Source organism: Taudactylus pleione, unplaced genomic scaffold (assembly GCF_031769625.1).
Source record: "Taudactylus pleione unplaced genomic scaffold, aTauple2 ptg000309l, whole genome shotgun sequence".
NCBI lineage: Eukaryota > Metazoa > Chordata > Amphibia > Anura > Myobatrachidae > Taudactylus > Taudactylus pleione.
This window is the reverse complement of record NW_028284710.1, coordinates 7,000,818-7,013,326: the sequence shown is the minus strand read 5'-3', so window position 1 is coordinate 7,013,326 and position 12,509 is coordinate 7,000,818. Positions and strand designations below refer to the sequence as shown.

The 12,509-nt window shown below is 42.0% G+C and overlaps 1 protein-coding gene across 1 annotated transcript in view; it reads right to left on the bottom strand.

Annotated features, from left to right (window-relative positions):
- COL15A1 (collagen type XV alpha 1 chain) overlaps positions 1 to 8,948 on the bottom strand; it is a 432,564-nt gene extending 423,616 nt beyond the window's left edge. Inside the window, exons 1-2 of the mRNA XM_088442332.1 lie at positions 8,877 to 8,948; positions 8,666 to 8,748 (exon numbers count right to left, since the gene is read on the bottom strand). Of these exons, the coding sequence (XP_088298458.1) occupies positions 8,666 to 8,748; positions 8,877 to 8,887 (94 nt within the window). The 5' untranslated portion in view covers positions 8,888 to 8,948. The remainder of the gene's footprint in view (positions 1 to 8,665; positions 8,749 to 8,876) is intronic.
- Between the last annotated feature and the right edge of the window lie 3,561 nt (positions 8,949 to 12,509).

The following is a 12,509-nucleotide window of genomic DNA, read 5'->3' as shown; positions in this document are numbered from 1 at the left end:
ACCCTCCCTCATCTCTGAACATGGTCAATCTGTCGTTATCGGCAGATTGACCATCATGTTCAGGCGATATTTGATGTCGGAAACGACCAGCGGGAGTGTTCATCGCTGGTCGTTTCCGACATTAAACTGCCCGATTTATACACGATCAATGAGCGATTCAACTATAACGATGTTGTTATCGTTAAATCGCTCATTTATATCTGCAAGTGGATGTGCGGCATAACACAACACAGGACACAACAAATATGTAAAATAAGATAATGTAAATGGCGGCGGCCGTTTTCCAGTGTTCTGAGCAGCGCTTACACCCGACATGGGACCTCGGACAGGTAAGTTTAAAATAATATGGGTGCAATGTGTGCGGTGCAGGGCCCCCTGGACCCAGGGGCCCATATGCCCCGCACACACTGCACCCATTATAGATACGCCACTGCTGGTAAGTATGTACCTAAATAAACTCCAGCCTTTAGAAATCACCTCTCCCCTCCATTGGCTATATAAAAAAAAAATCATGTAATAGGCAATGCATGTACCCTAGTTGAAAAGTTCATGTTTAACAGCTACATAAATTTTAGCTCTGGTCTAGTAAAATATATTACAGTTTGTAAGGGTACTATAGTTAGCACAAAATGTTATATGTATAAGTAAGCGTGAATATAAGTATAGAAATGCCTGTTTGTATAAGTCTAATGAACTGAACATTCTTTTACCAACCAAAATTATTTTCTGTACATCCTACACCTTTTCCTGAATGTCTCTGCCAAAAATGAAAATGCACTCTGATAAAGGGTCTCCTCCCGCACTGCTAAACCACAAGGGAAAGCTTGAACAAGGTCTTTTTATACTTTGGCATGCAGAGTGTTCTTGCAATGGTTCTATGTTAACGTCACTTGCTGAAAGAATCAACCCAACAGTTTGAAAACATTCTCCAGTGGCTCAAAATATTCAGACGTACATTTCCAGGGAAAGATATAAATTTGCAATGAGGATAATTATTGTAAAAATTTAGAATTCAACCATAGTATTGCCAGAAAAAAATCAGATGAGATGGTTATTTACAAACAGACAATATGCTGAAATGTTGATCTAGGGGTATATTTACTAAAGTGCAGGTTTTCAGAAGTGGAGATGTTGCCCATAGCAACCAATAAGATTCTACTTAACATCTAGCACCTTCTAGAAGATAATAGCTAGAATTTGATTGGTTGCTATGGGCAACATCTCTACTTCTAAATACCCACACTTTAGTAAATATACCACAAAAACACTATTTATAAGTTTCACCTCTATTTGACAAATATTGAAAGCAGAAGATACTGGAGATATCACCTGCTTTGCGAGTAACCGCACTCGCAGGTCCCATCCCTATTGTTTTAAGGGCTATTTAACAAGCTCCGAAAAGCTTAGGGGTCTGTTTACTAAGCTTTGGATGACCGTTAGGAGCTGATTATTTGGGACTTTGGGCCTCATTCAGAGGCGGTCGTAGGATGCAAGCGGACGTTCTGAAACAGGGCGGCCGCTTGCATCCTGAACGGCCGCCTCCATGTCGGTCGTTAGGCTGTGGGTTAACACCCTAAGGTAGGGTCTCGACAACCTTAAGCCCCAGGGAGCTTTCTGCTCTGTTTGAGCAGGAAGCTCCCCACTGACATCACTGATGATGTCAGTGGGGCCGCCCCCAAACGGCAAGCGTTCCCACAGGAATGCCTCCGTTTGGCCGGACACGCCCCCGGCCCACCCATCAAACGGACGAGCTGTCACTCAACAACGACAGCTCGCCCCGTCTGCTACGAGACCCCTAACGACGGATCACCCGTCGTTAGCCAGGTCTCGCGTATGCGCACGACGGCTCCGTCATGCGCATGCGCACTGGAGCAACATCGACCCGGTTGCGAGCTCGTAGAGCCAACGACCGGGTCTGAATAAGCTCCTTTATCTCTGCTCACTTATTTAATAAAGGCACACATACACTAGCAGACCTAAAAACGACTGCACGATTATGACATTGTAATCAGGCAGTCGTTTCACAGTCTGCGCTGTGCATATACTGAACGACTGCTCAGGCATATCAATCATCCCCTAACATACTCAACCTGACGTTATCATCAGGTTGTTCAGCATGTTCGGCCGATGATTGATGTCAGAAACGACCAGCGGGAGCGCGCATCGCTGGTCATTTTCGACAATAATGTTGCCGATTCATGAGCGATTGAACGATAATGATATCGTTCAATCACTCATAGAAATTGGCTAGTGGATGTGTGCCTTAAGCTTTGTCACGAGATAAAGTGAACGGAAGTAAGGTGCCAGCAAATCAGCTCCTAACTGTCATTTTTCAAACACAGCCTGTGACATGGCAGTTAGGAGCTGATTGACTGGTATATTATCTTCATTCACTTTATCTCCTAACAAAGCTTAGTAAATAGACCCCATGATCTCCATCCAAGGCTTAGTAAATAGACCCCTTAGTTTTTAAAAGCTTGTCTGGGTTAGCTAATCTCTATGGGGGGCTGTATCTCTTCCCGATGTACATTACAACTATTTCATTGTACATGCGCAGTTGAGTGGCCTGATCTGAACCTGTAAGGGAAGTGATAGTGTTAGTTATCACTTTACTTTTTTCTTACCGTTGAGAGAGGCTCTTAGTGGAGCCTGCACATTGGTAGATCACCCCATACAGATTCCAAATCACTAAAAAATGTGGCTAAGAAAGCCACTTAATCTAGTAAAGGTAAATCAACCTATAAACCCTCCAAAAAAATATCAGATACAGCCCTTCCAAGTGCCTGCAAAGTTGCACGGACAAGTGATTGTGCCCTTACTGACATTTTACATGTAAACATAATCTTACATTGAATAAAAAGACCCCCCCAAGTCCTCTGTCCCACTTAGTTAAATTTTAAATTAAACTGTCTTATCTTTTGTAGCCTGATTTAGAAATATAATCATTACTTCTTTATTCTATCTAAATCCATCTTAGTCCAAAGGGAAATAAATGAAAAACACTCCATAAGAAGAAGGAATATCCGCTTCCTAGTGCTGATCACTGATCAATTATCAAAGCAGTTAGGACCTCATTCGGTCGAAGCGGCCGCACGGTCGTATGCCACTGATGTCCGCTATACTGCGCATGCGTAAAGTTCGCAATGCGCGTGCGCAAACTAGCCGCTATGATCAGAAATTTCTCTCTCCTTGAACACAGCCAGGTCGGTAGTTTGAGTGACAGATGGAGGCGTTTGTGGGTGGTAACAGGGGAAGGTGCTTGAAAACGGGGGAGTGGAGATCCGAACGCAGGCGTGCCTCATTATGCTAACGGTGTTTTATGGGAGTGCATAATTAACAAAGTAGCATCATGGCACATGTGACATGGGAGGTTTTACACTGACATGATCGTAGAGCTTAAGAGAGGGTATGGTCAACCTTAACCTCTACGACCAGTGCCGATGGTTCCCGATGGTCTCGATTAATCCTTATATGCCCGGAGATGACGTGCAATGCGTATGAGAAGGGGGCGTATTTTTTTGTCTTCCGACCGCTTCCTCCCCTTGGTCGGCCAACTACCGATCCGAACTTAGGGACGCAACTTGCGAGGGAATCATTTGAATATCCGGCCCCTTTTTCCGTACGACCGTGCGGCCGCTTCGACCGACTCTGAATGAGGTCCTCAGTCGCAGGGATTCCCTTTAGCGTCCAATCACAAATACTTTCCAACACTTACTGCATTTTATTTGGCTATGATGGAGCATCTCTGGATAGAGACAGAAGACATATCATATTTCGCAGAAGATAATTTATTTTACCTTATTTTTAATAAAAAGGTGAATGTGTTTTTTTCGGGAACCTTTTAATTTAAATAAAGTTAGTTTTAAAATTGTGGTTATTTTACATATTTTTACTGTGTTTATATAAAAGTCAGGGACTTGTAGCCTCTGAGAGGAAGGGGAGCACTATTTTTTTTTGCAGTGCTGGAGGTCTGTGTTGCTGTTGTTCAAGGGTGCAGTGTTGTTGGGCTGGGGGGCTGTGCTGCTGTTGTTCAAGGGAGCAGTGTTGGGCTGGGGGGCTGTATTGCTGTTGTTCAAGGGTGCAGTGTTGTCGGGCTGGGGATGGGTACATAAAGGGTCTGGGGCTGCAGTACATAAAGGGGGCTGCAGTACATAAAGGGGTGCTGCTGTGTTGTCCTGTCCATCAAGGGGCTAGGGCTGCAGTAAATAAAGGAGTGCTGCATCGTCTAGGGGTGCTCTGTCAATCCAGGGGTGCTCTTCCCCAATGTTAAAAAAATTAAAGTTAAATAAAATTATTCCACAAAAAAAAAAAAAGATGTTTGATTTTTTTTGTGTGTTCATGCTACTGAAGCTAGTAGCCACGCTATTATTGTTTGGTCACACTGCCAGCCAGAGCGCAGTTTATCATCCACGTCTTTGTGACTCTGCAGGTGGTCCGTCCGCACTCCGCTGCTCCTCAGGTGTGCTTTGTTGTCCATAAAGGGGTGCTGTGTTGTTCATCAAGGGGCTGCTGCCAGGTTGGGAATTGCTTTTCTAGTGAAGTGGAATCTAGATGGGATTTGGTAGCGGGGACACAGTACCTCAATTAACTGTCTAAACCCACTGCATTATTGGGGGATATTGGACGCACATCTAATACCAGCGTAGATGTTATTACGTCAGTGATCCGCTGTGCAACTAGGTTAGTGCTGTCATACTTGCTCCCCTTTGAAACGGTTGTTTAACAGTCAATTGTTTTTTAAAGTACTACTAGTAGTCTTCCTGGTACCCTTCTGGGATGAAAATCCACTCCCAGCAGCAGGCACAGCACTCAAATTCTTCTTGGGCAAGGACTGATGTGAATGATTTAAATATTTTTTGTAAATGCCTCCCCTCCTCCCTTCTAAATTTGCTTTGGAATAAAAAAATGTCATTAAATTTACTACTAATCAAATCTTCCTTTCCCCGCCTTCAACTACATACATAATCCAAGTCCCTCAGGCCTCTTGAATAATAAAAACATTTGTTTTGTGATGTGCCATGTTGGAAGTTGAACTGCCACAGCTGCTGCAATCTTTGACATGCGGTTGCTGAATTCCAAAATTGACCAGAAATGCTTATGGCCACAGACAGCATCTCCTGCATGCCCCTTTAATTTTAAAAAATATTCTGAACCACCAAGTTGATTTTGTGGGCAAAATATGGGACATATTGTTCACCCATGATCTCCCCTTCTCCCTCATAAATTTGCTTCGGAATCAAAAACTGTAATTAAATTTACTAACAATCAACCCTTCCCTGCCTTCAACTACATACATACTCCATCTTCCTCAGGCCTCTTGATTAATATATATGTTTCCTTATGTGCCATGTTGGAAGTTGAACTGCCACGTGTTTGTGTCGCCCACTGCTGCCACTTATCTTATTCAGCCAGCTAGCTTGATGCACATGTTGGGCCTAAACCGGATGAAAACAATATTGTGAGCTGTGACATGGTCAAAATTGATTGGAAATGAGTGGAAATTAATGTTATTGAGCTTAATAATACTGTAGGAACAAAAAAAATCCCAAATTATTTGACTTTAGTAATTTTATCAATTTAAAAAAAAAAAATACAGATCCAAAACCAAAGCACGCAAGGGCGGTTTTGGCAAAACCAAATCCAGATACAAAACACGAAGGAGATATAGATTCAAAACCAAAACACGGGGGCCGGCGCACATCCCAACTTAAGACATCAGAGGGATGAGTACATACACGTCACAGCCAAAAGATCTGTGAGGAACCAGGCCACAGGTGAGTTGTGTGAGAGAGCAGATGGAGATATTGGCCTTCTGTGCTCCATCCTACATATACCACCATTTAGAAATGTTTGGAGAATAGACAATGTAGTCCTGCATCATCAAGAAAATGCTTAGAAAACTGTGAAATCTTTTCTTTAAATTAGGGATGTGCAGGCTCGGATAGGTTCGAGTTTGCACGTGGAGTTCGGATTTTTCCCTCCAAAAAAATGGAACTCAGAACGAGGCAAAACGTCATCTTACATGGACGAACATCATCATTCCTGGTCTTTTGTCCAGGAATGATGATGTTCGTCCATGTAAGATGACGTTTTGCCTCGTTCTGAGTTCCGTTTTTTTGGAGGGAAAAATCCGAACTCCACGTGCAAACTCGAACCTATCCGAGCCTGCACATCCCTACTTTAAATACTGAGAAGAGAAAATGTGTTTTTTTATCCAGCTAAACTTATGGAGAAAAGACGTTTTTATGCATAATAAATGGAGCCCATAATCACAAAAATGTTTTCAAAACCATGTACAATGTATGATATTACCAAGTTATGTGTAACTATATATTTTATACAGCCATACTGTAAATAGTGCCACCAACCTAATGTGTATCTTTAACAGACAGCATGTACTTGGTGTAATTGAGTTGGATTTGTAATACTGTCTGAATTAGCTGACACTGAAAGATGTTCTTTATAGCTATACATGGATAAAAAAGCAATGATATCTGTACACATACTGGGTTATTATTATAATATAAAATTATAATAATAATTATAATAAAATTATAAAAAATTTCCCTACAATATAATCTGACAAGGCAATTTTCTATTGCTCTGCATATTCACTGATACTGTAGATCGAAATAACCTGTAGATAGTGCAAAATGATATTAAACTCTCCTTCGTTATATCATGTACATGCTTTTCCTAAATAAAGCCAGAAAAGTAAAACCCATAAACTTTTAAATCCTAGATTACTATTACAAATGTGTCACATGGAAAAAATGCGGAATTCATCCAGAGCTCTTGGCAGAGACCATGAAGCTGTTACATGCTCAGTCCAGCTTGTAACCGCTGCTTTCTCCAGCCGGTCAATGCATTGAAGAGGTACGTTTACAGTAGCAGTTATGTCTAGGGTTATAGGGTTTATGTTGCAGAGATAGAGAATGGAAATCCATTAATGAGAGTTGGCACCATGCTCCATCACTCCAGGGGCAATAAAACATAATAACAGACTGTCACTTCTAATGCCTTCCGCTAATAAATTAAACTGCATCAGTAACACTGCTCAACCCATACTTGCCAACTCTCCCTGATTGTGAGGGAGACTCTCTTAAATAGTAGCAATCTTCCGGACTCCCTGAAGATTCTAGTAATCTCCCTGACCGCACCTTACCCCCATTATGTAGCTGTTATATACTTGGGAAAGAAAATTAATCAGAGATACATACATGCAAAAGGGATCATCAGTGCCATTTCCTGCATTGGTTATAATTATAAGGCACATTGGGGTAGATGTATGAAGCCCAGAAACGGTATCAGCGCACGTTATGTGCGCTGATACCGCTTCTCCCGATGTATGATCAGGGTCTGAGCGGTAAATGACAGGGGTGCTATGTACCCCTGTCATTATCGGCGCTGCTATCTACAAGATAGCAGCGCTGATAGCCTGGGCTATGTACGAATGGTCAGATCGTCTGACCGTTCGGCCGGCTGTAGCTGTCGTTATCGACAGCTACAGCCTGGCGCTAGCCTATCCCCACAGCAGGGACAGCGCTGTCCCTGCTGTGGCGGCTACCGGCTCCAGGGCTCCACGCGTGGATCTCGCGATATCCGTGCTCATAGGTGTTGCTTTCACAATCTCCCTGAAATGCTTGTGGCTCAACCTGATGCACAAAAGTGCTAAATTCCAACCTGTCGCACTACAAATACTGTTATTCTTGTGGAAGCATCAACAATATGCCATTAACAAGTACAAACTTTATGGCTATTAAAGTTTTCTACAATATATTTTACAGCTTTTGTGAGTAATTTTTTAATTTAAACAGAGTGGTTCACAAGTTTTGCCTACTACAAATCCCAGTGTGTAACCTTCAGTAATATACTAGTGCATCTGATACAGGAAACCATGCTGGCTTGTGATGGGTATCAAATGTGATGTGATCCAACCTCCAATACATCACTGCTATCACACCACACCCCCAGACACCACTGAGTTACCTCATGGAGCCAATGCATTACATAGCGACACTATTTTGTATTACTTTAGCAGTGATAATAAAACTAGACTAAAGTGTTTTGTCACCAGAATTATAGAAATATAACTTGGACTGTAAAACTATGTACTGTACATAAAAGTCATGCTGCTATTCCAGGCAACACACTAAAATACTACTTAGAAAATCCATAAAAAATCTTCAGAACTACTTATAGTAGTTAATACTTTTGAAGAAAACACAGTAAATTTTCCTATTCGTCAGTGTACAACAATAAAAATTAACTCTCAGATAGGGATGCAACCTTTAGTTTTAGTCCATAGGACATAGCATTATCAGTTGCCAGAGTTCAGATTAAATATAGTACTATATGATTTATTTAGGTCTTACATTAATATTAACATGCAAATTAGAGTTTTGATTCTGTACGTTATTGGAGGTGTTTTTTTAATTCCTTTTTAAACAGTACTCTGTATTTCTCTGGCTTTAGTGCATCCCTACTGCTGAGCCATAAACATAAGTCAAAGCTTAAATACTACAACAGTTCAAAAAGCAAAAGCATGAATCAATATTCACAACTTGCACTGATGCTTTCCACACTGCAGAGACATTGGGGTTAACATCCTGCTTTTAGCACCTGCATGCAGAGCCTGCTGATACGTTATTTCCCAATTTCTTACCTTCCCAGATCTGTGCATCCAGAATGAGTGGGGATATGCATGCAAAGAGCAGGTATGTTAACCTTAAGGACTGTTGATAATTCCTGTAACACATAAGTCAAATAATTAAAGAAGAGTCATAAACGTGAATCAGTTCTAAAATAAACTGTATAAGAGAACTGAGAATAAAGTAATAAAATAAACAGAGGTAACTCATAATTTTTGTTCTCACCTGGAAGCCATCCTTAGAGAAGAGCAAGCTGGCAGATCATGCAAAGTAAGCGATGGAGTCAAAATAGAAAAATAAAAGTTATGAAGTTTGCTGCCTTTCCCTCTGCTACACAGAGCAGAGTGAAACAAAGGCAGCTCAGAGCCACTCCAGTGACTCACAGCGATCAGGACTCCAACACTGAAATATGACTCCTTTTAGATTTTCTTCCTAGACCACCGCCTAAAGTTACCCTACTCCCCATCTTATTAGCAGAGATCATTTTTTCTTCCAACCTTCCCCCCAGATGTATAGCCCCACGGTTAACACCAAACTGACATTCACTAACAAATACTGTACATCACACTCTTTTTTTTTTTTACTGTGAGCTGCCATGCACTCAGACATAGAAAAGCATGACCTCAAATATCTCTCAAGCTTTATTACATACGTACTGTAGCAGACTTTCCGTACGTGCCAGAGTACAAGGAATGCATCTTTACACCATAGACTTTTCTTAGTTCTAGAAGAAGCACTGAGAGTAATGTAAGCAATCTTCGGGCAATATAAATACAGGCAATGCCTGCAGCAGCTAAAGTACGTACAGTATAAGTACAAAAATTACACAGAAATGTTGAAAATAAAAACTTATTGGGAGTTTGCTTTCTAAACTAGCTAATAACATTTTGGGGAGTCTAGTGAATATTTAGGGTCTGTCACTACAAGATGCAAGGTATTCTTTCTGCATTATTAGGATTTGGGGCCTTTCTACACTAAGCGGACAATAAAGGATATATTTATGATGTGTGATTTCCTATTCAATTTGCATTCAATTTTCATTCGATTTTCATTCAGAGATTTACTAAAGGCAAAATCGGATGAAATACAAATATAAAACCGAATCCCAGTCAAAATCGAAAATCGGCAAAACATCGGTACTTTTACATACACCAACATACAAATCCCTGATTTACTAATATTTGTTTTGAAAAGGAACACCAAATTGAACTCAAAATCTAACTTTAAATCCCCAAAATAATAGACCTGCTGGTGAATTTAGCATGAGCAGGTACGAATTGCACAGATCAGTGAAATCCGTGCATGCTTCTGAGTGTAAAAAGATTTTAAAGTGTTAAAATGTAAAAATAAAAATAATGACGTGGGGTCTCCCCCTAAAATCACAACCAGCACTGGGCTTTTCTGAGCTGGTCCTGGCTGTTGAAATGCAGGGGTCAAAAAACATAGGGGTCCCCTATATTTTGCACAACCAACACTGGACTCAGTCCGCTGGTCCTCGTTTTGGAAATGCAGGGGGACAAAAGATGTAGTCCCCTGTATTTTCCAAAACCAGCACCGGACTCTTACTAGCAGGGGTGTAAATCCACAGTAGGGGTACCCTTTCACCGGGGCCCCAGCCAAAGCATTATACCTGACTGCTAGTTATCCCCGGCCGGGGATCCCTGGGGAGGTGGGGGACCCACAAAAACGGTGTTCCCCCTCTCCAGGGCACCCCAGGCCTGGGTTGATAGCCCGGGGCTATCCCCGACACCCCTGACCAGTGGGTACCGGGTTGACAGTGTATAAAATTAGATAACATAACATTGTCTATTACATGAGAACTAGAGGTCCCAGCAAGCCTCCCCCACATGCTGGTACTTGGAGAACCACAAGTACCAGTATGCGGGGCATTAAGGGCCTGCTGATACCTCTAGTTCCCCTGCAAAAGAGATATTAAAACAAACACAAGACACACACAAGTAGAACTTTATTACACTCCCACTCACACATACAATCCCTGTACATGTCCTCTTCTCCATGTAGATATCCACGTCTTTCTAAAACAAAAAACGCAAAGTCCAGACCCATGGACATAAGTAACGCCCTCTAATAACGGTACTTCCAGAATGACAGCTCAGCCACGACATTTCCCTTAGAAATGCATGGGCTTAGCATTAATTGGCTGAGAGAGGCGAGCCTCTCTCTGCCAATGAACGATTCCCACCACTGACTTCAATACTGAGAACCACTAGGTGACTAAAGGTCACCTAGCAGTTCTCACCAATGAAGCTCTTTGAATTGGAAGACTTCCGGGTTTATGACTATGGAGTCCTACTGCGCATGCACGGCAGTCCGCTGTGCTTATGCAAGTTGAGGGGAGGTCAGAGAATAATATTTTGGGTCCCTCACAGGGGAAATCTGAGAAAAGTAGCCCATAGGCTCTATATATAGCATCAGGTATAAGCTTGATACATATGGGGAATGCGGCATACTGTACCTTTAAAAATTGCAGTTTTGACCACATTTGTCCCTTAGTACATCCCACCCACAGCTACTAGATAATTACTAGGAAGAGCACCATTTAGTACCAATGTGCTCACACTCTAAAAGTCTCACTATGTATATATATATATCTATATTTAGATATATAATTTTTTTTTTTCGTATTTCATATGTATACAAGTTTATCTTATAGCCATAGAGAGACTTTTAATATGAGCAGTTCATACTATTGATGGTGGACAAGATGAGGAAAGTCGGAGGAGTTTCAACAGCCTGTAGGGGCTGATGGAAAAATTTCCATCTGTCCCTGCAGTTTTCGTGTAAAAAAAGAATTTTCTTCATAGTGTATGACGCCATTTTCATTTAACAATTTTCTTAAAAATTTTCTACTACCTGAATAGCAGAAAAGTTAAGCTCTATAAAATACCTATTCATACAGTACTATGAGCAGATATATCTGCCACCGGCATTGCTGCATAGCCAATGCAATATGGCCCTCATTCAGAGCCGCTCGCTAGCGGCCGTACGCTCGTTCCGAGCGATGTTCGCACATCTGCGCATGCGTACGGTTTTTAGTACGCATGCGCGAACCAGTCAGTGTGGCCGAAAATCGTTTGTACGCTATATAGCGAGTGCCTGCTATTTTGAGTGACAGAATGAGGCGTATGTGGGTGGTAACAGGAGAAGGTGCTTGTAAACGGGGGAGTGGAATTCGAACGCAGGCGTGCTTAAAGGTCAAAACGGGCGTTTTAAGGGAGTGCATAATTAATACAGCAGCGTCATTGACCACGTCACTTGTTTTTTTTAAACTCAGAACTGCTCGCAAAATAGCGGTTGAAAAAACCAACCACAAGAATAGCGAGCAGTTCATACGCTGGTCGATGTACTCGATTAATCTAATAAATAGCGGACATGACGTATGGTGCGAGCGGCCAGGGGGCATTTTTAACAAATAAACGAGCGTATGTTTTGCACGCTCGTTCAGACTTAGAGGTGTGAACAGACTGCAATTTGCGAACGGATCATTTGAATAGCCACCCCTTGTTTTTGAACGAACGACCGCAAATAGCGAACGGCTCTGAATCAGGCCCTATGTCTGTAAATGCCGTCGTTCACAGACATGTCAGCCAGTGTGTACCCAGAATAGTCAACAAGATTGGGAGGTTGATTAAGGGGCGTATTTTAATGGGTGCAGGATGTGCGGTGCACATGGGCTCTTGGATCCAGAGGAGGCCCGCACCGCACACCCTGCACCCATACTTTTTTCATTTATACTTACCTCTTCAATGTCCCATGGAGTAGCACTGCTGAAAATGCCGGAAAATGGCTACCAAGAAATCACAAGGAAAATGGCTGCCTAGCCATTTTCCCAGTGAA